Below are 26,249 nucleotides of genomic sequence, written 5' to 3'. Positions count from 1 at the left end.
CTGCCTTCTTTACACAAAGCTACCTCCATTTATCGATTCTGCTTCTCACTGGCGGCTTGTGTATGTAAATCTGTGGTTTTTCATTTGTGCTCTCATGTTTATATAGTTCTTAGAAATTGTTTCCCAAAATCTTTGCAGCTTTCAAAGCCATGTGCTTCCTTAAGCAAAATGGCCTCCTCCACTCTATCTTTCTTATTCTTTACAATATGGCTTATTGCTCAAGGTGTTATCTTTGGCCAATCTGCGCCAAGCCACTCCCAATGGTTTGTGTTCTGGCTACATTTATATTTTCTTCATGAAAATGATTTCTAGGAGGGTTGATGTTTTTGTTCTTATTTTTGCAATGGGTGGTGCAAACAGGGAGAATGATGCTTGCAGCTTCAATTTCAACCTCAGTTGTGTTTGTTTCACTAGCAACGTTCACTTTCTCGGCTTCTAAGAAGGGCAACAACTTGAGCTCTCCAGGAAAATTCCTATTGTCTAACTATACAATAACTGTTGCTGTGATTGCTGGTTTTATCCAGGTGAGTTTTCCCACCAGCAATTTTATCTGATTATGAACATTTTGGATTTAAATGCAGATATTCTGGCCGATCCCTCTTTCTGTGCAATTGATACTGGATTCAATTCTGTCATATCCTGGGGCTATGTCATGTATGAAACTGAGATGGTGTTGATTCTGCCCATCTTTTTCTGGACATATATGCTCTGTTCATCAGCACAGTAAAGGTCATAAGGATGATAGTGAAATTGTGAAACTTTGAGGCTAAGTAGTAGAGATATTTAGATAATTTCTAGTTAGGCAATGTATATATCATCTATGCCACCATGCCGGTTAAGAATGTCCTTGGCATAGCTGAGATAGGCAGAAATATACTGGGTGCTCTTGTAATTTACAAACTCAATTGTTAAGTCTTTCTGTTTTGATCCTGTCATCCACAACAGTGTACATTGGTTTAGGTTGGAAGATTCTTGAATAGCAGCTTGTTGATTGAACATTTTAGACAAACCAAGCTATTGAATAGACTAGTATGCCAGCAAAATTTATACCAAATTTATTGGCTCCATGAATTTGGAATAATATTAGACCAGATAAACAGACAAACCAAGTTGTAAAGAGTATAGTTAAAATGGATACAAATCCAAAATAGATCAATCTAAATGTATAATGAAAATGCTAACCTATATCTAGCCCTACAGATGGGCAAAATTTCTTTTAACGATATTCCTAAAAGTAACTCTTCTCGCCGTTCTCATTGCAATGTCAAAATAAAATACCATAGACAAAAAAAAATAAGAAGGAATACTTTTGCTCCTAAAAATATTGGCAAAATAAAGTGAAGAAATTAAAAGCACAAACAATTGAAGAATCTCCAAACAACTTATCAACCCGTGGTGATTCTCCTCCTGATACAATCCTTTGCAATGCCACAATCTTCCTCTCCGCTTCACCTTTCTCATCTCCATCTTTTTTGTAATGCCACATTCTTTCTCTCCCCTTCACCTTTCTTATCTCCATCTTTTGTGCGATGCCACATTCTCTCTCTACTTCACTTTTCTTATCTTCATCTTCAAACGTTCTTAATCATAAACCTTTGTGTCTTTTCTCTTCCTCTGCTCACAACTACCACTAGACCTTGTTAATCATAAACCTTTGTGTCTCCTCTCTTCCTCTGCTCATAACTACCACTATTACTAGTTTCACCTCTCTTGCTACACCCAGAGCCACAATCATGCTCCTGCACTGCAACTTCACCAATCTCAGACTTCATGTGGCTTTTTGTTTTTATTTTTCTTCCACTCTTTCAAAATGTGGGTACAGAGTCTTTTGAACTTGCATTCTCCATAAAAATACATCAGAGAAAATGAGGAAGCTTGAGAGAGAATGAAAAGTTAAAACCTTAAACTTGTTTAGTAAAACTAAAAATTAAAAATAACAATTACATGATACTTGCAGTATACCCAGCCCACCCACAAAAAAACCAGTATTTTGATCTTTCTTCGTATCATGAGACCCTTGAATAATAGTGATAGAAAACATATCGGATACAAAAATAGAAAGTGTTTTGTGCATATGAGGTGCAAAAATAAATAACGTGCAAACTTCAAAACAAATTAAAAACTCAATTTTCTGAAACAAGATGTACTCAAAATTAAAGGAGTTAATTAACCCAACTGCACGAACAAAGAATAGACATATAACAGCAGTTATTAGACACAAACTGTAGGCACAAGTGTGGAAACAAGTTAAAACGGATTGAATCACACACTGTCTAGCAAGTAACTAACATTACCGCTTAAGAGTGTTGGGTTAAGGGAGCAGGGGAACACTGCAGCTTAACATGAGTTTTCTTCAACAATATTCATGAGCATTAAAGAATGAAATACCAAAAGACAAAAAAATCTTACACCAAAGTAAATCACTCTGCATAAAAATCCTAAAAAGTATCATGAACAATTAATTGAAGTTTCTATAAGAAAGAAATACCATGAAAACATTTACATGAATAAATTACAACAATTCAATAAATTGTTTAAGAAAGCATTTAACTTATTATTCTGGGACTAAACATTAGTTGTAAAAATATTACTCAGAACACTTCTGTACTGATATCATCACTCTATCATGATTTGATGGGCTCTTCATCATCTTCAATATCCCAACTCAAATCCTCATCTTCCTCTGCAGCACTCAACTGCTTCCGCAATCAGCTCTACTCATACTCCCAACCGCATCCCCTTTTTTCTCATCATAGCTCCCAATATCCTCAATCTCATCCCACCCAAGGTCCTCCACTTCAGGCATTGATGGTTGGGTTGATACCACTGAAAGATCACTATCCTTGCACGATTCACCATTTTCAGCATTCCCCTCCACAACTACTGCTTTCTCATTATCCTTTTCTTCAAATTCAGAATTCTTATTCTTCAAATTCTCAACATCATCCTTCTTCATTACACTTTCATCAGACTCTCTCTTCTCCTTCTCCAAATTACCAGTTGATTCACCTTTAACCAAAGACCCATTTGTCTCCTCATCCTCATCATCAAAATCCCAACTAAAATCCTCATCTTCTTCTTCCATAGCTCTTTTCACCATCCTTGCTCTCGCCTCCTCTGCTTGTTTCAACTTATGCACCCTATAGAAGTACCTACTCCAAAACGTTTCCTCATCGACAACTTTAGTATTCAACACAACATCACCATAAATCTCACCGATTGCCTCATTCTCCTTAACCAAACTATCAATCTCTTTAGTCCTCTCGTCATCCAACTCAAACCCTAGTCTCCAATTCTCATACTCCTTTACATCCTCCGGCTCCCTACAATACGTGTCACGATTACACCCAATAGCAATCAACTGTTTATCGAAACGACTATACAATTTAACATCACTCAAACGTCTACTATTACTATTATTATCAGAATCAACATAAGAATACGAATGATCAGGTGTTTCTGTTGAGAGAGTGCGCCTACCCTGAGAGATGATATCAGCCGTCGATTTCCAAACGGTGATCCCGATGTCGTCGATGGCCTGGCCGACAGACTCGAGAGACTCTTGCGCAACCGAGGCACCGATTTCCAATGAAGTGGGGAGTTCCTTAACGGCGCGAGAGGCTACTTCCCGAATCACGGCGGTCTCTTTCTTCAATCCAGATCGGAACTCCTCAAAATCTTTACGATAGTTCTCCATCACCGACTTGAATAGGCCGCCACCGGAAGTCCACAGTGAGCTGGGATTGGAGTTGTCGGAGGCTGAGGCTGAGGCTGAGGAATCAGAGGGTTCTGCCTCTGGCACTGGATCTTTGGAGAAAACAGACTTGAAGAAATCCATTCGAGTTTTTGAACGGTTTTGATTATTGTTCTACGTATAAAGGGATTTGGGTTTTTAGGTTATATATAGTGGGGCTTGCTTGGTTGGGTTTCAGATCAGATTACTGTAACAAACTCCATCCATTCATGCACTGTCATTGCATTGCAAGCCACTTGAGATTGTTCGTGGCCTATTTCCCTTTCAATGCCACACTAAAACGTGGGTTAAAGGTTATGTTGACTTTATATATTTATTTGCTATATAAATAATTACCCGAAATTACAAAACTATCGATATTAAAACTATAAAAAAAAATAAGGTATAAATTTAAATTTTTATCGTATTTATAAAATCTTAAATTTAAATTTCAGAATGATTCAATTCTTTTTTATTTTCCATTAGGATAGATTTATAATATAATAATTACATCAACTAATCATAAAGTGTCACTTTAATTTGTTTAGATAAGTGTATACTCCCGGTTTATATATATAATTTTATTCCATTTAAAACTTATTAGGTAAAAATTTTAAGTTTAAGAGGATGAAAAGGTAGTGCAAATCCTGAGCAAAAAACAGTGTTTTACCTTGCAAAAATGTACTCTCTCTTAGGGTTTTATCATGTGGATGACACAACCAAGGGAAGGGCCAGAACACTCAAAATGGATCCACATGTTCATAGTGGGATCTCATATCACAATCACACTTTGGTTATATAAAAAAGAGAATTAGATTACAAAGCCACACACATTTATACATCCAACTCCTATTGCTTCCCACATCATGCATCAATCTTTTTCCTCTCTTCCCTGGCCAATTGTGAGCAGAAAATCATTACACATAATCAAGCATTCAATAGTAGATATACGAGTCTCTTCCGGAAAGGAAAAAATGAACCTATTGGTTAAGATTTGATAGACGGGATACTCTTTCGATTTCCTTGATGATCAGTTCCTTTTCCTCTTCGAATTGATCATCGTCTGCTCCTGTAAAAATTTACATGCACAGCTATGAGGGGACAAAATAAATTTTCATAATGCTTGATACATCAAGTGTTAATTCTGGGTGACACAAGGCAGCTCACAGCAACAATACAAGTACCTTTTCCTGCAGAGAGATTGTGAAGAAGTTCCAGCAATTTTTCATGGTTTTTTGCCAGAATAACTTTTACTTCACGTGGTTTGTTAGGATTAGCTACAAAAACCTATATGGGCAAGGAGGAAGCCGAAAAAACAATGAATGAGAACCAGAAATAATACAATTTAAAGTCATTTAACTAATACAATCTTTGTGTGGCGCCAGTCCACATGAAATCTGCATATCAATGAGTCTTGAATCACATAGGATCAGGAATAAATCCATCAAGTCTTTTTCAAACATGCAATCTGATAAAGAGAAATCTCTCAAAACCCACATGAATATGATTCTTTTTCCTTCATTGCATAAAATATATATTCATCTATATATGTGTATAACTGCAGAATGCAAGTGCAAGTGATGACGTGCAATACATATCCCAAACAAGTGATTCTTAAGTAGTCTTGCAATTAATTTAGGCCTTTAGTTTAAGCGGCAACATAATATTGCAATCAAGTGAATGTTTTAGGATCAACTCCTAGGAGAGGATACTGCAAATGAGCCTAGAGTATAATTAGCATAAACACAACCAAGAAAAAATATAAGCAAGCAAGAAAAAATAAAGATAGCTATTATCACCTTGAAAATATGGAAAGCAGAAATTTGAATGTTTTTGCTTGAATCCTGCTCAGATAGATAACAATTTCCAGGGAAGAAGTCGTTAGGAAAAAGGCTACAAAAGATACAAATATCAAACAATCATAGGTTGGGCAGTCCATTAGTTTACTCAAAGTCGATAATATAATTAGTTTGCAGTTTAACCATTCCAACTGGCAAGCAAGGAATTGATTTGTGTCAGAGAGAGAAGGGAAAGCACAGTTCTTGATGAAATAAAATCATAAATCAAAATGAATATTCAATAACCTCCAGCATAGACAAAAATACTACTATCTATTTTAGTTACCTAAAAATAGAAGTCCCACCCAGCATTCACCAACCCATCTTACAGCAAGTAGAAAACCCTTCAGCCAATGAACAAAGGCCCTTTGTTCATTGATCATCTCTCATCTAAAGGTAGATTCCATTACAATATAGCCTTACTAAGACTGAGTGAAATTTAGAAACTACTTTCTGTGTGACATACAGTACAAGTGGAGCAATAAAAAACCTTAAGAAATCAGACAAAGAAAGCCAACAGTTAAATCCCATCATAATGTCCATTACTAAGAATTAGGAAGCATCTTTATGTTTATATCCACATTTTAGAGCTTCCCTTTCCAGTCTTTTGATCATCTTGGACAGTCCTTTAATTGTTCCTTGCCTTTATACACTAATGTGGATTAAAATTGCAATAACATATATTAATTTTGAGGAAAAATGTGTTACTATGTCATACAAACGGTACAACACAGTGAAACATTAAATACCAAAAAAGAAATAAATACCTTCAGCAATGTCATCATCACTTTCAAATACCGAACTTCTAAAATGTAGCGCTTCATTATATGGGAATTTGGCGGCTCCAAAAGAAAATCCGAGAGAAGCTAAATCCATAAATATTTTAAAAATTGAAAATCCTTCTAGAAGAAAATAAATAGAAGAGCAAAACTGGAAGATTATAGCCAGCACTAACCTTCAAAGATTGCCTCCTTGTAACATAATTAGAAGATGTCAGGAGTTTTTCATAAAGATCAAAGAACTGGAACAACAATATCTTATCAGGGATGTTAAAAAATAAAAGTTAAATCAAATATAACAATATATTCTTAAATAAAACTATGTTCAGTGCCTTAACGGCTTAACCGTGCAGGCAAATCTAAAATTCTCAGAAACAACAAGATTTCAAATGTTTTAGAACTGGTGGTAAAGAAACTTCATGGAAAATAATAAAAATATAAGAGTTCTAAAGAAATAATTCTCATCTTGGCCATGTCTAGGTCTGTACAGAATTATAGCATATTGAAAGTAAAATAAAGGCATACCTCATCATAATGGGCAGTCAAATATTCAGAGACCACAGATCCATGTTTAGTAAGCAGATCCTGTTAATCATTAGCAAACATGGACTAAGAACTCCTATAGATAAATGTTTATGGAAATATTAAACTTAATAATAGGTCTAACCTTAAAAGTACAAAACGCATCCGAAGAAATGTCAAAGACAGGTAGCTCCACATATTTGAAGAATAACTGAAAGCTTGCAGACTCTATAATGTATCTGAAAAATCACTACAAATTTAACAGCATGTAAAAGATGAAACTCCAGAGCCAGACAGAAGTTCTAAAAGACAAGGATCCCAAAGCATCAAGTAGTGTAATGAGCATTTTATGGTTGGACAAGGATGAGTTGTCCAGAATTACACTAAGATAACCGATGCCTTCGAGTATCCATTTCTATACAATTTCATTTAATATTCCATTGACTTCAACTTTTGGTTTGCTAATATTTAAGGAATTTTAGTTGCACAACTCTTTTGAGCCCTAAAGTGAAAGTGAAGTTCCTGCAATTACAAGAGACGAAAGGAAAGGACGAAGTGAAAATGGCAAAACAAGTGAAAACTCATAGAAGGTAATAGAACACAGAGCTAATGAACAAGGTAACTACAAGCAATGGAGAGAATCCCCTCTGCCATTCTTTGCATGTAGTAATATTCCTAGCACATACACTTGCCCATTCTTAGAGATAATACACTCAACCATTAATCAATACATGCCCAATTACGAGACAAACCTTCTTCAAACTACAAATGACGGTCCCTTGCTGGATCCTTTAATCTAAATTATGGATAAATTTACCCACGGTACACTTTATCTGCATATGCAGAGTAAAGCCCTAATGAAACGTGTTTTTTCTCCTATACAAAAAAGCAATGTCCATTAATGGTGCATTATGTTGTGATTGAACCCAAGATATCAACATGAGGAATCTAGGCTATTTCTCTAGCATTTAGTAACTACTGGTTCCAATCTTATGTATTATAGCAAGCCCTTTAAACCATGTTAATGGTAAAAATCATGATAATAGAATTGGTATTGCTGAATGGTAGTGTTAAAGAAGACAAACTAAAAACCAAAATATTGGAGAATTCCATGAAATGATATCATAGCATATATGCCAATTATAAAAATGTAACCACACAAGAAAAATTCCTATGTATCTAATGGAAGACTGCAAACTTTAGCAACATAATTCAGGACTTGTTTAACAATCCTGAACAAAATAGACAAGAATCAAGAATATCTTACTTTGCAAGGCTGGGAAATTTGATGCACTCCCTCAACATATTTCCAGAATTCAGGGCAACTTCCTTGTTGTCATAGCTGCTTGTAAAAGATTGAATAAAACAATGTATCACACGCAATACTACCAATTAGTTTGAATATTGAATACAGAAAGATATAGAAAAGCAAGTACCGATTAGTTTGAATATTGAATACAGAAAGATATAGAAAAGCAAGTACCGATTAGTTTGAATATTGAATACAGAAAGATATAGAAAAGCAAGTTTTGATCAAAACAACTTATCCAATGAACAGTAAGTCAATAAACAAATCAACCATTTCTGAAAGTAAACAAAACAACAAACATATGTAAGCAAGTTTGAATTCAGGGCAACTTCCTTGTTGTCATAGCTGCTTGTAAAAAATTGAATAAAAAAATGTATCACACACAATACTACCTATTAGTTTGAATATTGAATACACAAATATATAAAAGCAAAGTTTTGATCAAAACAACTATCCAATGAACGGTAAGTAAATAAACAAATCAACCATTTCTAAAAGAACACAAAACAACAAACATATCCAAGCAAATTAAACATGACAAACAGTTTAAATATCCTTATTGCTAAGTTCCTATTAAAGCTCCAAATTATCCACATCTACAACATATAGGGGAGGGCAAAACATGCTGTAGCCAGGTATAGGAGGGCAAACAATTCCCTGAAGATATAGAAAAACAGGGGAAAACATTTCATAACCTTACCAGACTACAAGAAAGTCCAGTAACTCAAAATGATTCTCAATGTATTGTACACAGCAATATGTGGCGCCAACCTTTTGCTTCAACAATATGGACCAGCAATGGACTAAGTCCTTTCTCGCCTATATCAAAGATTTAAAAAGAAAGAAAAGAAAATCAGTTAGTTAAATGTGCTAGGTAAAGTCATAGAAATCATAATAACTTACTTCCCATCCCAGTATTGGCAACTTATGAATTAGAAGGGTGAGAACATCCTCTTTACAAACTTCAGTCGCTAACTGAGAAACCTGATCCATGTTTGGTTCAACCTCCCCATCTCCAGCAAGCATACATCTCAGTGACACAAAATTCTTTTCAACTTCTTCCAGTGCCTGCAATAAACCCCCAAAAAGAAAAAGTGAGAAATATCCAAAACTACAAAATGCACGTTTCAGAAACAATCCCTATACATCAATAAATCAATTCTCCTATAGATTGCACAAATATGTCAGTCTGAGAAACAACAAATAAGTATATTTGAAGATGGCGAGCTGCCATTCTTATTCAATGCTTCTTTTTCAAAAGATCAAAGTTATACTTCCTCTGGTTTAGGGTAAAAGACTAAAATTTTGGAATAGTCTCCACACTTTTCAGGTTAAATGCATCGTTTTAAGCAATGCGAATAAAGCAACATCAAACGATATATATAATCTTCATTTCAGAAACATTTTTAGTGATAGCATCTCAGATAGCATCAATGAACAGAAACATTATAAACAGAACGACCAAAATAGAGGTAAAATCCATTGAAATTGATCGCAAAATCATCATCAAACAAAACAATTCCCAGAACCCATAAGTTGTTCTTCATCACCAGAAAAAAAGAGAGTGACCCAGATGAAAATTGAGATAAAAATAGAATGACGAATGTACCTTTTCAAGGGCTTTAACTTCGACAACGGTCTTGGTATCAAGAGCCATAAGGCAGTCCTTGGTTGCCTTCACCACCTCTTGTGGCGTTTTAGGCCGTGATGGCTTGAAGAACGAAAACGACATGATCGATCACCGTTTTCGATTTTGAATTTTGATCAAACAAATCCCTATATCACTGTTTCTTCGTGCTGTGCTTGGCTGAGATTCTTTATTTTTGTTTTCTCGTAGATCATGCACAGTTTTATGTCACATTACTTTGCAAAAATTCCCCGAGATTAAAAAATTTGGGATGGAACATCAACAAAAATATAAAATAAAATTTAATTATAATAGAAAGGCGTGTATTTGTTTGGTGAATGGGATTATTTATGATTAAAAAACAAAAATAGCTTAATTTTTTTAAAATAATCATTATTCTTTTATTATATTATTACAAATATTTATATGATCAGTTAATAATTAATTATTATCAATAATAAAATTTTAGAAATTTTAAAAGTGATTTCATTTTTTTTGGTAATTAATTAATATAATTATATATCCTTGTATTTAATATTAATGAATAGTATATTCTTTAACTAATATATATTGAAATAATAATTATATTATTTCAACTTTTGTATTTTGATAAATTAAATTAAATGTCTAAATTCATATGCTTAAAACAAAAATGTCAAATATTATTTATATAAAATCAAAATACCCACTTTAGACATATTGTTATCCAAGTTGTTTATTGGAAAATTAAATCAATTACCTAAAACTAATATATTCAAAGCAACAACTAAGGATGATTTGAAACGAGTTTGTTCAAACTTAAAATAAGTTTAGCTTCAATAAACATGGACATGAGTCTGAGATAATGAATACGAACTTGAGTACAAACTACAAATAAAACCATAAACAAACTGGAGTCTGAATTTGAACTAAAGCCATGTTCAGCTCACTTAAACTTTTAACAAACGATACCATTTCTAGCCCTACCTAAAGATAGGGATGAATTCAAAACAAGTTTGTTTTGTCTTTAAATAGACTTAACTTGAACCAAACTCTAACACAATCCCAAGACAACAGACATAAACCCGATTATAAATATGTGATTGAGCGAGCTCGACGAGCCCAAACTGAATATGAGTCTAGTCCAATCCAAAATAAGCCAAAAACTAGTTGGATCCTGTTTGGGCTCGGCTTATTTCTAGCCCTAGTAACAACAATCAAATCTATATATATTCTAACACAAAACCTTTCAATAAATTTATTCAAAACAGTTAAAAAAAATTATAAAGCTCTTAATATTTTTAAATATTATAGTTTATTTTTTAATATATGATTATACAAAAAAAAATATCTTTATTTATAAGGAGAGATGAAGACATTGTGAAGATAAAATGAAAAGAAATAAAAGAATTTTTATATAATTTAGATATTTAAAAAGTTAATTTTAATTTTTATTAATCTAAAGTATGATTATTTTAAAAAATAAAATAGTAGTGGTAAAATAATAATTTTCTTTTTAATGTTATTATTTTATTTAACTAGTTTAATTTTGAATAGAAAATTATTATTTTTGATTTATTTTGGATAAAAAAACATTATTTATACTAATTAGGGGTGAAAAAGCGAAACCTTGGTGGGACAATGCAATTCACTCTTGGTAATATTATTCTTAGTTTTAAAGCATAATAAAAACTCTATGAGGGACATTTCTGGTAAATCCAGACCAAAATGTGACTTCAACCGTCGGCTTCACCGATTACCCCATCTAAACATAACAGGGACACAGACGCGCGCAATTCTCAAACGAAACAATCATCATTATCGTTGGTTTCTGATATGCGCAGGTATGATCGGATCAACGCGTGTCTGCCGGACGAGTTGATTCTCGAGATCTTCCGGCACCTCGATTTAAAGGTCAGCCGAGATGCCTGCTCACTCGTCTGCAAGCGCTGGCTCACGCTCGAGCGCCTCAGCCGAACCACTCTCCGCATCGGCGCCTCCAGTAGCCCCGACCTCTTCGTCAAGTTGCTTTCTCGACGCTTCGCCAACGTTAAGAACATTCATATAGATGAACGCCTTTCCATTTCTCATCCTGTTCAACCAGTAATAAGCCTCTGATGATATTATATATGCTTTCTTATTTTATTTTTTGTTTTTCCATTTTTAAATTCGGAAAATTTTGAAATTATGTGGTTTTAATGGTTAATTATTCATTCTATGATAGGATTTTGTTTTGTTTGCGGTTGATGTAAAGATGAAGTTTCTTCTACAGGGAAGAAGGCGTGGCAGTGACCAATTGGCTCTTTCATCGCCTAAGCTGCAATTTGTTAGTGAAACAAGTGGATCCGAGGAAGGTCAGGTTGAGCCATATTGTTTATCAGATGCTGGGTTGACCGTACTTGCTGAAGGCTTTTCGAAGCTTGAGAAATTGAGCTTAATCTGGTGCTCTAACGTATCCTGTGTGGGTTTAATGTCCCTTGCTTACAACTGTGTATACTTGAAATCTTTGGATTTACAGGTATTTGTTAAAACTTTTATCTTAGTATCTATTACTGTTTTAGATATCAAATCTTGGATATTGTTAAATATATTCTCTTTTCCAACCATCTGAGGAATTAAGTTTACTTAAACCAGCATGATCTTTGTGAAATTTATTTCCATTGCGGGTGTCATTCAAGCCTGTAGAATGTTGACAGAGGCCTCTTTATCTAGAACTAAGTGCTTTATCTCTTTAGGATGGAATTTTGGTATTAAAACTACATAAATGTGTCCCCATTTGAGTTTTTAAAAAATGTTAATTTGTAAAATGAAAGACTTAGCTGAAAGAGGCTGTTAGAAAGATCATGAAGCGTAGTCATTGCAAGATTTGAGTAAATTTTAAAAACCTACAAGAGCATATGGTATACCAAGGGCCTGATCCATCTAGTTCAAGGCCCCTGCTTCATGTGTATTGTTCTTTGTATGTGGTGAATGTTCAAAGGCAACTGTCTACTATTCTGCCTGACATATTGTGGGACAAGGTTGGAATTCCTTGATTGCTCAATGTGATTCGTTGGGATGAGCTGCCTGGAGTCCCTGCTAACAGATATATGTTTGTATATGTTCTAATACCAATAGGCAAAACTGGCCTATACATATATTTGCCTTTCTATAGTGGGATTGCGCGCTTTATGGGTTTGGTTTCTTAATCTGCTAAGTTAGCCTCTAAGCTGCTGACATCAGAACTTTTGCCTGGTTGTTTAATGGCTTAGCCCGGTGGTTAATCAGAAGGAAACAGCCCTTACTATGCTACCAACATTTTGATTCTGGTTTCTAATCAGCTTTATTTGGAAAGTAAAAAGAGTGAAATGGAACGAGGAAAATAAAAAACCTCTCTCACCCAAGTTTCTAATCTTTCTTAATTAATTTAATTATTGAGAATACTCTATCAGGTATGCTTCATTGTTTTAATCTCAGGCCCTTTGAAAGCTCAAAGCAATGTTATTACTTCTTACATCCTTAATTCTCATCTTTGTACTTAGTGTTTCTTGTGTTTTTTAATGCATAAATTGCATTGCCTGTTTTCCTTCAATTTCGCTTGCTATTTGAGTACTTGATGTACTATCATTGCTTAAATTGTTTTATCAAGGGTTGTTACATTGGAGATCAAGGGCTATCTGCTGTTGGGAAATGTTGCAAGCAACTTGAAGATCTGAATTTGCGTTTTTGTGAAGGTTTGACTGACACGGGTTTAGCTGACTTGGCTCTTGGATGTGGCAAATCTTTAAAATCTATTGGTGTTGCGGCTTGTGTTAAAATTACTGATGTGTCATTAGAAGCTGTGGGATCTCACTGTAAATCTCTTGAAACATTGTCGTTGGATTCAGAATTCATCCACAATAAAGGGGTGCTTGTTGTGGCCCGAGGATGTCCTCATCTAAAAGTTTTGAAGCTTCAGTGTATTAACGTTACAGATGAGGCTTTGATAGCTGTGGGAACTTCTTGTTTTTCTTTGGAGTTATTGGCTCTATACAGTTTCCAGCAATTTACAGACATGTTAGTTACTCTTCTCAGATACTTTATGCAACATTATGACATCGTCTTTTACTTAATTGAACTTATCTACAAAACGTCTGCATAATAAGGCCATGTCCTTTTTTATATTAGTTCCTTTATTGAATGCAAAATTGGAGATATTGCTTCAATGTCTTTACTTGTGTATTTTTCATGCAATGGGTAATATGAGGCTAAATTATTATAAGAGAAGGTGATAAATTTCTGGCAATTATGAGGTTCCTTGGATATCTTAATTTCTCCTTGTGTGTCATCATTCTATTTGGGATGATGTGCAAATTTTGAGACTGTTATCTTACTTTTCAGGGGTTTGCATGCTATAGGAAATGGGTGTAAGAAGTTAAAAAATCTCACTCTTAGTGATTGCTATTTCCTGAGTGACAAGGGTTTGGAAGCTATAGCTGCAGGCTGCAAAGAACTTACACATCTTGAAGTCAATGGTTGCCACAATATTGGAACTGTGGGACTGGAGTCCATTGGACAATCTTGCCAGTATGCTCCTCTCTTATTAGCATAATTTAATTTGGTGTCTATTTGATAACCATGGAACTCTTGTTTTGTTTACAAAAGCCTTCAAGCTATATTTCATTGCAACGTCATCAGAGGTCACTCCTAAATGTCCTTAACCTAGTTTCAGTTAGTACTGCATATCTGTCACAGTTTTTTAGTTCATCGAATTGCAAAAGTTCTTTGACTTGATGTTATTTACCATCTTTAAGTGCCTTTCTGATGACTTGCAGGAGCCTCACTGAGTTAGCTTTATTATATTGCCAGAGAATTGGTAATTCTGCTCTTCTTGAAGTTGGAAGGGGCTGTAAGTTCTTGCAAGCTCTTCACTTGGTCGATTGCTCTAACATTGGAGATGAGGCTATTGGCAGTATAGCTAGAGGCTGCCAGAATTTAAAGAAACTTCACATCCGTCGATGCTATAAGGTTCTCTCTCACTTAAAGAGGTTTTAATATTATTGTTACTTAATTTTGTTAAATTTCTGCTGTCGTTAGAATTGTTGATGGGATAAATTCTACATGTAAAAAGATTATGTGTAGAAGTTTCTGCCGTTCTTAAAGTTTGATGAGTTTTCACACCTGATGAACCAAGTCTATAATCATCTCAATAACCTACATTCTGATTTTAGAGATCATTGTTTTGGTTTTGAACATTAAGGATCTTTGGTTTCTGAGTTTGGAACCTTTTAGAAATGATAGAATTTTTTATATCCTACGTTTTTATTTTCTTGCGTCTTATAGTTCTGGTTTAGCTGTTCATCTGTAATGCAGTAATTTCTCTAAAACTTTATGCGGGTGTATGAGGTAAGATATATCTGCTGTAAGAACTTGCTTAATTGGGTTGTTAACAGATTCTTATTTAATTTGTTTGTTGATAGATTGGGAACAGTGGAATTGTAGCTGTCGGTGAGAATTGCAAGTTTCTGACGGAGCTTAGCCTTCGATTTTGTGACAGGTAAAATCTTCTTCAAGCTTTAAGTTGGTTGAATTTTTATGGAGGTTTGCCTTGGGGTTTTTTTCTTTTTTTTTTTTCAAATGTAATAACTATGTTATTTTATTAAATTAAATTAACAATCAACAAGCTGCTATCACTCCATTCTTCCTTTATCTGATTGCTTATCATTTGAGGAAATAGCAACACTATGCGTATCCATTTTGAGTACACAAATGGACACATACTTATGTGTGTCATCACATGATTAAACGTTACTTTAGACATTAGCTAGCATTTACATATTTAAGGATGTTTTGTGAATAGATTGCATTATATTAAACAACAAATCACCTTATAAATCTTGTAACATCTAAAGTTTTCTGGTTCTCCATCTTTAATTTTATTTGCTATTCACCAGAGTGGGGGATGAAGCTCTTATTTCCATAGGTAAGGGCTGCTCCTTGAAACATCTTAATGTCAGTGGTTGCCACCAAATTGGTGATGCTGGAATTATAGCCATTGCAAGAGGGTGCCCTGAACTGAATTACCTAGATGTAAGCGTTCTCCAGGTAAGTCCTTTCTCTCTACCCTTTTGATACATGATGTTATATATATAGACTGAGTATTTATTAAATCTGGTTCATGATTGACAGAACTTGGGAGATATGGCAATGGCAGAGTTAGGTGAAGGTTGTCCATTACTGAAGGATATAGTGTTATCACACTGCCGTCAAATCACAGACATTGGTTTAGCCCATCTTGTTAGAAACTGCACAATGCTGGAGTCGTGTCACATGGTGTATTGCCCAGGGATTACTGCAGTTGGAGTTGCCACTGTAGTTTCCAGTTGTGTGAACATAAAAAAGGTGATGGTCGAGAAGCGGAAGGTGAGCCAGAGGACCCAAAGGAGGGCAGGTTCTGTTATCTCGTACTTCTGTGTGGACCTTTAGATCAAACAGCCTAGTTATTTTATATGCTGAGCTTGTTAAATGTAAAAGTTTTAATATTTCCAGTTCTTTTTTCTTTACCCCTCTTAAATATTCTTAGTTTAGCTTATATGTGTTCCAGTTTTTGTATACTTTTTTTGTAACAAAATTTTATTTAGAGTCAGTTGTTTAAGTACCGAGTCAAGGAAATTTTTGCCAGTTTACTTGAAGACATTGCAGTCTCTCATGTATAGTAATTTTTAAGGGGTTTTTTACTTCAAAGCCGCCTATTTTGAAATCTCACTTTAAAACATGATCATTTTTCAGTAAAATTAGATCCATAATTTCAAATAAATAATAATACAAACTTTATAATATTATTTGTTGAATTTTATTTACACTAAATGCAGCTTAATGTGTTAGCAGTTATGCGAGATGAAGGCTTAAAATATTTTCATTCCTTTGGTTTAACAAAATACCTTAATTTAGATGTTAGGTTAACAAAAGTAATAGGGTATTAAAATTTAAATAAAAAAGTTTGGGTTTAAATTTTTGTCATATTTATGAAACTCGTGATTTACTTGATGTAATAATAGTCATTTGATTATTATATTTTAGATTTATTTATTTAATTGATAGGTGTGAAATGAAAGCTGGTTGGGCTGGTAAATCTAGTCAAATGACTAAATCTCTGTTTACTTACCAAAATCTCTCTTTTTTGGTCTCTTTGATAGATTTCATGTTCAACAACATTAAAGTATTGAATACAAACAACAGGCATAAATGATGAAACAAATAATAGTGAAAATTGTATAAAAATAATAATAACAAAAATTTAAGTTTATTTACACATTTACTGGGATTGAAACGTCAACTTTGCCCTTGTTCGGTTGTATTTGGAGAATCAGATATCAAGGGCACTTTTATACTCTTACTCGCTCAAATGTTAAGGTGTGAAAAGTCACTTTTTAGAACCTCGGGTACCTCTCCTTCACTAAAACATGATGGGTGAAAATGATCTAAGCCGTGAGATTAATATGGATATGGGGTGGTGATCTGGCGGTTGACGTCATATGAGCGTGAAATTTAAAGCGGTGTCGTCTAAAAGGTTGTTCTATAGTACTAGAAAATCAAATCACGGGCAGGCCATCTCCGTCCATGTTCGAGTAACCGGAGGAATTTCCATTCATTGATTTCTCGTCACTGAAAGACAAAGAAACAACGCCAAGCCATGCCCGTTTGTTGCAGCATCAGAGCTCTCTGGGTCGTCAACAACCTTGACGCCGTCGTTTTCTCCAGGTTTTTCTTTACATTGCCGAATTTACCTTGCTTTGATTTGGATCTACTACATATCTGTTCATCGCTTATAGTATTTTAATTTTTCGTTTGTTGAATTATTAGTTTTAAATTTTTGGATATTTGTATATTAAAAATTAGTTCTGTACATCCATTAGTGTAATTTCATTTTATATTTGATATTAATTTAGTTTCTCCCATTTTGAATATTAGGAGGTTCCCGGTGGTGGAGAAGCGTTGGCAGGCAGCTTGCAAGACTGAAAATGAAAGTTGTAGCGAGGATCCTGTTAAGTACACTGTGTTACCTACACTACCTACTGATTCCGAGTTAGCTGCTGCTTTTGCTGAGAGAAAAAGAAGGTCTACTTTAACCTAAGATTATAATCATGTACTTTACGATTTGTTATTTGAAAAAAGAAAAAATCGTGTGATTATCTTACTCGTTAGAGAACATCATTTTTAATATAGGTAACGCCTCTTGGGAACCTGTATTAGGTTGACTAAGCTGTGTTTGATGATCAAGTAAATTATGTTGGCCTTTTGTTGTTTATTTACACCTAAATGATATATTATTGATTTAGATACTTGCATTAATTTTTATTTATTTCCTTGTTTTGACTGTGGTCCATGTTTCATTTATCATGTTACCGAGCATAATTAGTAACTTTATCTGTAATTATATAGGGAGGGATCTGTGCGTGGTTTTGGCATACGGGTAATTCAGTCAACTAAAGGGTCAGATTCATGGGTTGATGACCCAATTACACGCCATGTTATAAGCCTCAACATTGAAGAAGAGGAGGGAGGAGAGAATCACCTGCTATGGCCATTAATCTTGCACATAAAAGGCCCTTATTCTATCCTTGTACTGCCTCTGGTTGAGCCAAAGCACCTCAAAGCATACACAAAATTATGTAAACGATCTGATTGTGGAAATGCTGTTGGAGTTGATGATAGTTTTTCTTCCCTTCTGCTTGATCTTCCATCCATCACAGGGTATGGTAAGTTTGCTTTTATTTTAGGACAGATTATGCGTTCAGGGTTGTTGCTAGTTGTCTTAAACTTTGAACTGGTAAATTGTACCTCTTGATACTCTGCCAATGTTTGGTGGAGCGGCATTTTATTGAATTTGAAATCAGTAATTCCCAACGGTTCTAAGTTTGTAAAAAACAAAAATCTTGCATTATATATACCTAGGCATTGGGATTTGACCTTAGACCCTTGAAAAAGAACATGCTTTTACAATTTTTTTGAAAGAGCTTTTCCATGTCTTCAACCAATTCTTCTTGTATGAATGCTTTAGAGAAATTAATTAATGTTAACTTTTGTGCCCTTACTTAAGAGTTAAGTTTGCAAATACAGAAACACATGAATTCTCATTGGAACTTCAATCTATTGAGCATCATTGGAATTTTCAAATATTGTAAAGGGATTTTATTTACTTGTTTCATGCTCTTTAGTTGTGAAAAGAAATGGTGAGTAAGCCTGTTTGGAGTTTGCTTTTTGAAGGTCTTGATAGCATTGTTTCTATTCAGAGGATGATTAGGTCCTGTATTCTTGCCTTATATAGAAGTTGTTATATATAAGGAGCAGTAATTTTGCTTTAGTTTGCTTCTATAACTTGGATTCTTCATCAAAAAGAAAATCTTTACCGTTGAATAATTTGGTCGTCACATGCTTAAAGAAGGCAGAGTATAGTTGGCTTTACATGGTTAGAGAACTTGGGTTTACTTTCTCAAGTGACTAATTGGGTTTTTATAGTTGGTGAAGGACTTTGTTGGTTTCCGTTACAGGGCATTCACGGCAGCACATGCGATTGGTGAGGTAATTACTGGCGATGTGGTAGAACCTGAAGTTGTAGTAAGTGCATCACCATCAGTTGGAGGCTTGTTGGATTCACTAACAGGCAGTATTGGAATATCAGGCATCTCGTCAAGAACAAAACCTGCTGCTGCAACAGGTGCTTCTTCTGCACCTTCTGGTACTGCTGTGGTAGGAACTGTTACATCAGATGCTCCAAAACTTGGTTCAAGGGCTTTGGATAAGGATGCACTTCGAAGTTTTATAAGCAGCGCAATGCCCTTTGGTTGGTAATCTTTATTATGGTATCCCTCATCTCATTTTTTCTCTAAAATGTATGCGTATTGATCAATATGCATTTTACCTAATGTGCCTGATTGATTTCCTTCTTATTTAGGTACGCCTGTGGACCTGAACTACTCTAATATTTTTGCTATCAAGGTTAATGGCTTTTCTTCGTCGGATTTACCTCCTCAAGACCTCAAACAACCAGCATGGAAACCATATCTGTACAAAGGAAAACAAAGATTATTATTCACAATTCATGAAACAATTCATGCTGCAATGTATGATAGAGATGAGATTCCTGATAGTTTATCTGTCTCAGGTCAAATAAACTGTCGAGCAGAATTAGAGGGGTTACCTGATGTGTCATTTCCCTTAACAGGGTTGAACACTGGTCACATTGAAGTTTTATCCTTTCATCCTTGTGCCCAGGTTCCAGAGCATGGTGTGGATAAGCAGGCTGTGATGTTTCAACCACCACTTGGTAATTTTGTTTTGATGCGTTATCAGGCAATCTGTGGCCTTGGACCTCCTGTCAAGGGGTTTTACCAATTGTCAATGGTCTCTGAAGATGAAGGTGCATTTTTGTTCAAGTTGCGTCTAATGGAAGGCTATAAGGCTCCTTTGACAATGGAATTTTGTAATGTCACCATGCCCTTTCCTAGGAGAAGAGTTGTGTCTTTTGATGGGACTCCATCAATTGGAACAGTTTCAACTACTGAGCATGCTGTTGAATGGAAAATTGTCACGAGTGGACGGGGCTTTACTGGGAAAAGTGTTGAGGCAACTTTCCCTGGAACAGTTAAATTTGCGCCATGGCAAACCCAAAGGTTAGGAGGCACAGTAGATGAAGATAGTGATGGTGAGACAGAGAATGCAAATAATATGGTTAACATAGAGGAATATTTAATGGAGAAAATGAACAAGGATCTTCCTCCTACTGATCTAGAGGAGCCATTTTGCTGGCATGCATACAATTATGCTAAAGTATGTACTGTGTTTTTTAATATTTAATTGATTCCTAGTTTCATGGCTTCTGGAAATAGTATGAAAGTTGTGTGTTCTAACATAACAATCTATTACATATCTGAAATAACTAATACAACAATGATCACTTTGACGCAAAGTTAAATATTTTTTATGAACTGTTGCATTGTATTGTTCCTCAATGCATTGAGCTACTGTATTCTTGTTACATTATATTATGTAACATTTAGTTCCATAAGAAAGATAATTTTTTTAGCTTAAGTTCTTACTCCGGGCAGTTTAATGTGGTTCGGTATCACATTTCTGTGCTTAATAAATAGAAGAAAAGAAGGTGCTTAAGAGGATTTATGTTAGGAATTTGAAATTTGGTTTCACTGTCTGCTTAGGTTACCAGCCATGACAAATGCCTCAGTTGAGGCATTTGTCAATAATCAAAGTAATTGGGATTTGTTAATTTTTTTTCTCTCAAAATATAAAATTCAGTGTCATCACCATCCTTCTCTTTGATACTTCTCTTTGTAATATTGATACGAACCTTAGGAGAACTACACCTCAAAAGCTAGCTATTAAGATGGGAGAGTCCAAGGCCATATAAACCCCACACTAGTTGCCCATACTTTCCAATGTGGGATCCAAGTCTCATACCTTGCACTTGGGATCCTAACATACCACCACGCTCCGCAGCCCTGACGCCCACACGGGCTGGTTGTGCGCTAACTCCCTACTAGCCCCGGGCGAACACTGCAATGCCGGCGTCACCACCCGCGCTGCATGATTGCAACTGGGAGATATGGTGATGACTCTAATACCAAATGATACGAACATTATGAGAGTCACATCTCAAAAACTAGTTATTGAGATGGGAGAGCCCAAGGCCATATAAACCCCATACTAGTTGCCCATACTTTCCAATGTGGGATCTAAGTCTCATACATTGCACTTGAGATCCTAACAAATACTTTCATATCAATGCATTTATGAACTATTGCTTTTGTCGTTCTTCATGCACTGAGCAACTTAATGCTTTCTTGTTACATTATAATATGTAAGATGTACTTCTGTATGGAATTTTCTTTTAATATCTCTCTGCATGCTGTTTCATGTGGTTCAATACTACATTTTTGTGCTTAATGAACAAAAAAGAAAGGTGCTTTAAAGGAATTGTGTTAGGAATTTGAAATTTGGCTTTGCTTTCTGCTTGGGTTGCCATCAACACCAAATGCATCAGTTGAGGCTTCTATCAAAATGTAAAGAATTGCGGTTTTAGATTACGTTCTAAATTGTCTGAAGCTGGGATTGTGGGATTTTTTATGTGAAACTGCTGTTATTGCCATGTCTCTCTCTGATAGGTTTAAGCTTAATGATATCCTTTCACGAAATTATGATTATACTCTGTTTAAAATTGTCTTTAGAGAATATGACATCTGATATGATCACATTTGCTTGTATATTTTATGTGACCGTTATGTGCATTTGATTACAACAATCGTCAGCAAAGATGTTTCTACTAAGAACTGCTTTATTGGGTATTCATCACAACTAGAATTGTCAGATGTCTTACTAGAGTATTTTTGCCCTTCTGTGTTTATTAGTTGAGTAAAATTAAACTTTGAACCACCTAATTGGTGAAGAATGTTATCATTTAGATTCTGTTTATGTACATTTGAAGATTTGTATAATGCATCTGTTAATATGCTAGACCAGACACAGCCATTTCTAACTCATGATTACAGGTGTCTCTCAAGATTGTTGGGGCTTCAATATCCGGAATGTCGATTGATACTAAATCTGTAAGTTTTTCTCTTGAATGTGAGTCATTCCTTCATTGAACTGTCAATTAGGAATATTATTAAATTAAGAGTCCCCCAGGGTAATTTAGGAATTAGGGTGATTTAGGAATTTATTAAATATTTGGAAAAATTAGTAATAAGGGTTAGCAATTAGATTATTGATTGTCCAATTGGGGCTTGGTTGTTAATTCAATAAATAGTAGGGATTAAAGGAACTTTTGTGAATCTAATTTTCTGAGTAGCTTTGTGTCTGGGAGGTGGAACACCACTGTAATCTCTTGGTGGAGTGCAGGAGACATTAGGTTGCTAATTGTAATCTTTATACAAATTTCAATTAATTCCATTACAATCACAAAGCACTGACCCTTAAAATCCAAGGTCGCAACATCACTCTGTGTAGTCCATGTGTATTGCTCAAGCTAAAAAATATAGCATTGAACTGTTATGTCATGTTTAAACTACTTAACTTATATTTGTTTTTGCCTGTACGCAGGTAAGCATTTATCCAACCGTAAAAGCACCTGTAGAGTTTTCAACTCAGGTAGGATTGTCACATGACTCAGGATATTTCTGGTCATTATTAATTATTAAGAGCATAGTCTTTTTATTCTTTCATTATATGATAGTATGGTCACTATCAATATTGTCACTATATTGGTTGTTACTAAAGAGTTAGTCTTATGAAAATCATGTTTGTTTTTAATAACATGATCATTCATGAATTGTATTTCTTTCGAAATATTATAATTAAAAATTTTTGTCATTATTTAGATTCTATTTATCTGCATGGGATAATATGGTCACTATTATAGTATATGATTTAGAGTATATTTGCCCCAGATATAACAGTTCTCCACTTTTAATTGTCCATTTTGCTGCTTCCTTGTTAGAACTTCTAAGTGCATGTCTGGTCAGTGAAATTTTAGTTCTTGGAATAACTAGAAGGCCCTGTAATGCTTTTTTCACCTTTTTACCTTCAAAACCTGGTGTCTAATGAATGCTAAGCATGCTGTGAGATCTAGATATTTGGATACAAACAATATTCATCATGTAATATTTTTGAAGCTGGCAATTGGCCAGCACTTCTGGGGATTACATTTAGTTTCTAGTTGCTTCTCTCAAATTACAATTTGGTTGTAACAGGTTACATCTGGGGATTACATTTTGTGGAATACACTAGGAAAGTGCCCTTCTGTTGCCACAAATATAGGGGGCTGAATGGCAACTCAGGAGCATTTGTGATGAGAAGGATGCCTCTGTTGGCCAACTACTCCCTGATCTCATACTTAAGACATTGTATGTATGCTAGACTGAGGACTACCTTTCCATGTTCTGCCTTTGAGTTTGGTTATCCTCAGATCAGATTCACCTTCAATTTTTATGCTGCAGATCAAATTGAAAGTGAGGAATTCTAGGTAATTTATTGTTTTTCGTATTCAGTATCGCTCTGCATGGAAGCATTAGCTAGGACAATATAGGCAATTAAATCTAGATCACAAGACAATGGTTGCTTGCACTTTTTAGCATGACCCATTATTTCATTTTTTTTTTTAATTATTGCTACAGTAGTTGTCTTGCCCCCTTTTTGACAGAAAATTTCATGTAAAGAGTGTATTCTATTTGGTTGATGCCAACTGCTTGCACATACACCATGATTTGGATTTAATCTTGTTTATGTTTGTTTCCCAAGTTTTATTAAAAGGAAAAAAAATTGGAACAACTTGAAGGCTTACAGAGACATAACCACAGAGAGAGATTTAGCAGGGTTTTATGTCTATTGGTTGCTAACAAGGATGTCCTGCGGTGGTTCAAAATTGGAAAGGAAAAAGGAAAAAATTACTGACAGCAAAGTCAGAACCATAGGCCCTCTAAAAAATATTCCCATTTGGATTGGTCAATCCAATTTTACTTGAAAAATCTAACATTGTAACCTCTTAAAGATTTCTCACATTATTTCCGTCTTGTCATTGCCCCTAAATTTTACTCTTCTAAGGATCTTCGTGATGAACGGTAAAGGTCATAAGGTGCCCATAGATGATCAATAGCACAAGGCTTTCTAAGCTCTGATCTCAGCCATGGTTTACCCTTTCCACTCCAACGGAGAAGGCTAATAGGGCCAGGATGCAGGCTCCTGCATTTGCCTTCGACATTGTCACCGCCGAAGCCATGCTGGTTCCATCTATGATCAACTGACTTAATGTTCCCAACCAAAACTAGCAAAAACGGTGGCAATGACCCCAATGTCTATATCCTCTTTTGCTTCTGCACAACCATCCACTCTTCAACTTTCTGTGTATATCCTACTTTTCTCCATTTAGCAACCTCCATCACCATCACTCCTGTGTTAAAGTAACGGGGGTTTCTTCCCTGAAAAACGCTGGCTATTTCAGGATCTGCTCAAAATGCATCAGTGAAATATTTTGTAAAATTGGCATGGCAGTATTCTGGTGTGGCCAACGCTTTGCCCTCCATATCAATTTCCCATAGTTCTGCAATATCATCCACCACAACTAGGTCTGAATCCAGATAAATTACCCGTTTGACGGTTTTTGGCATAATATGGGCTAGATAGATTCTTGCATAGTTTAGAGGCTAATCCAAAGCTTGCCCAATTGACTTGGATATCTTCCCACGAACCCGGTTGGAGTCGAAATGATAAATCGTGAAATTCAAGTAAGGGAAGGTTGATTTGATGCTGGAAAAGAGTTGAGGTTTGAAATGAGTCTGAAGGAAATGAAATGTTAAGTTTTCCGGGCAAGTTGAGTGTTGCAGCAATGAGAATGCAGCTGCTATTGTACCTAGAAGATAATTGACGTCAAGGGTCATGGCAATGTGGATGGGATAAGTATCCTGAGAGCCACATTCATCACCATTGCGAAAGGTCAGAGCCTCATGAAATTCAGTCATGTTAGAGGCCCGCGAAGGTTGATGAATAATAGCTGTGGTGGTGATGGGGCAGAGGAGGAACAGGAGGCCTAGCATTAGCTGAGGAGGAGTGCCGCTCCATGAGGCCATCCTGTGCCTGCCTTTTGTGTGTGCGCTTTTGAGAATGATATGGTTACAACATTTAACTTAATTGGTAGATTATTCAAAGGACAGAGCTGTGAGGGAGAGAAAGAAGGACGCTGTGTCTTCAACTTATTATTACAAGTACTTTTAGCATTGTTTAAAATAATTTCAAAAAACAACTATTTTAAACCAACTTACATATATTTCAGTTAAATAAAAGCCATCCCATCACTGTATTTAGAAATCCTTTGAAGCTAAACACATTTTCTAAACTTGCCCTCTTGCCCATTTTTGCTTGTTGGCAAGTCAAACAGCAAGCTACCCATTAAATATAAGAGGATATGGTTTTGAGATATGGTTGAAGCAAGCATCCCAGAATCAGTTGTGGTATGATCCTTATTCTTAACTCTTGTACTAGTATTAAAGAGTAATATTATTTGTATCCATTTTTATTACATAAATAAGTATATACTTATATGTGTTATCCTGTGATTGATATGTTAATTTATCATTAATTCAAAATTATTTAATCACTGAGTATTAAAAAGGGAGAAGAATCTGAATTCTACTTCGACACAAGACTAATCTAATCAAAACATTTTTAGATGTACAATTCATATCACGTTATGCATATAATCCACTCATAACATGTCAACATATAATGATTATGTTATTTTTTAAGTAAAGTAAGAGATACACCATCTCATTTCTACCTACTGCTACACAACTAGATTATTAATTCCTTCCCCATCAAACCAGACGGTGGGCTTCTCTTTCTCAACCCCTTCTTTGCTTCACTAATTTCCAGTTTAATTTAATCAAGGAAAGAAAGAAAAGGAAATGTGGTGAAGTGTCTATATATAGAGAGAGAGAAA

General features: G+C 35.1%; 4 protein-coding genes and 1 pseudogene across 5 annotated transcripts; 2 read left to right on the top strand and 3 right to left on the bottom strand.

The window, feature by feature from the left end:
* Positions 1 to 2,405: 2,405 nt before the first annotated feature.
* LOC123220953 (BSD domain-containing protein 1) lies at positions 2,406 to 4,001 on the bottom strand. The gene is given in 2 exon segments (XM_044643581.1): positions 2,406 to 2,707; positions 2,710 to 4,001. Coding segments are annotated over 2 exon segments (1,212 nt in total). The 5' UTR covers positions 3,839 to 4,001; the 3' UTR covers positions 2,406 to 2,624.
* A 380-nt stretch (positions 4,002 to 4,381) lies between these two features.
* LOC123220952 (calcium-binding protein 39) lies at positions 4,382 to 10,089 on the bottom strand. The gene is made up of 12 exons (XM_044643580.1): positions 9,791 to 10,089; positions 9,085 to 9,249; positions 8,882 to 9,000; positions 8,140 to 8,214; positions 7,018 to 7,111; positions 6,876 to 6,935; positions 6,527 to 6,592; positions 6,339 to 6,437; positions 5,533 to 5,577; positions 4,918 to 5,020; positions 4,714 to 4,802; positions 4,382 to 4,625 (listed from the first exon to the last, which is right to left on the bottom strand). The coding sequence occupies exons 1-11, from the start codon at positions 9,911 to 9,913 to the stop codon at positions 4,714 to 4,716; spliced, it is 1,038 nt and encodes a 345-aa protein (XP_044499515.1). The 5' UTR covers positions 9,914 to 10,089; the 3' UTR covers positions 4,382 to 4,625.
* A 1,413-nt stretch (positions 10,090 to 11,502) lies between these two features.
* On the top strand, positions 11,503 to 16,400 carry LOC123220951 (F-box/LRR-repeat protein 4). Of its 2 annotated transcripts, none has more exons than XM_044643578.1 (8): positions 11,503 to 11,890; positions 12,012 to 12,305; positions 13,416 to 13,822; positions 14,147 to 14,332; positions 14,581 to 14,773; positions 15,226 to 15,302; positions 15,700 to 15,850; positions 15,935 to 16,400. In XM_044643578.1, the coding sequence occupies exons 1-8, from the start codon at positions 11,624 to 11,626 to the stop codon at positions 16,229 to 16,231; spliced, it is 1,872 nt and encodes a 623-aa protein (XP_044499513.1). In that variant the 5' UTR covers positions 11,503 to 11,623; the 3' UTR covers positions 16,232 to 16,400. The 2 variants fall into 2 exon arrangements, with proteins under 2 accessions (XP_044499513.1, XP_044499514.1); XM_044643579.1 differs by having other exon boundaries at positions 11,505 to 11,890; positions 12,060 to 12,305.
* An 869-nt stretch (positions 16,401 to 17,269) lies between these two features.
* LOC123220949 (AP-5 complex subunit mu) lies at positions 17,270 to 24,031 on the top strand. Its single transcript, XM_044643577.1, has 8 exons — positions 17,270 to 17,506; positions 17,717 to 17,863; positions 18,188 to 18,499; positions 19,297 to 19,589; positions 19,701 to 20,575; positions 22,309 to 22,365; positions 22,859 to 22,906; positions 23,509 to 24,031. Exons 1-8 carry the CDS (start codon positions 17,439 to 17,441, stop codon positions 23,581 to 23,583), a joined length of 1,875 nt encoding a protein of 624 aa, XP_044499512.1. The 5' UTR covers positions 17,270 to 17,438; the 3' UTR covers positions 23,584 to 24,031.
* Positions 24,032 to 24,345: 314 nt separating this feature from the next.
* Positions 24,346 to 25,380, bottom strand: LOC123220950 (annotated as a pseudogene).
* Between the last annotated feature and the right edge of the window lie 869 nt (positions 25,381 to 26,249).

Source organism: Mangifera indica, chromosome 7 (assembly GCF_011075055.1).
Source record: "Mangifera indica cultivar Alphonso chromosome 7, CATAS_Mindica_2.1, whole genome shotgun sequence".
Taxonomy (NCBI): Eukaryota; Viridiplantae; Streptophyta; class Magnoliopsida; order Sapindales; family Anacardiaceae; genus Mangifera; species Mangifera indica.
The sequence above is the reverse complement of the archived record's forward strand: the minus strand, read 5'-3'. Positions and strand labels throughout refer to the sequence as shown.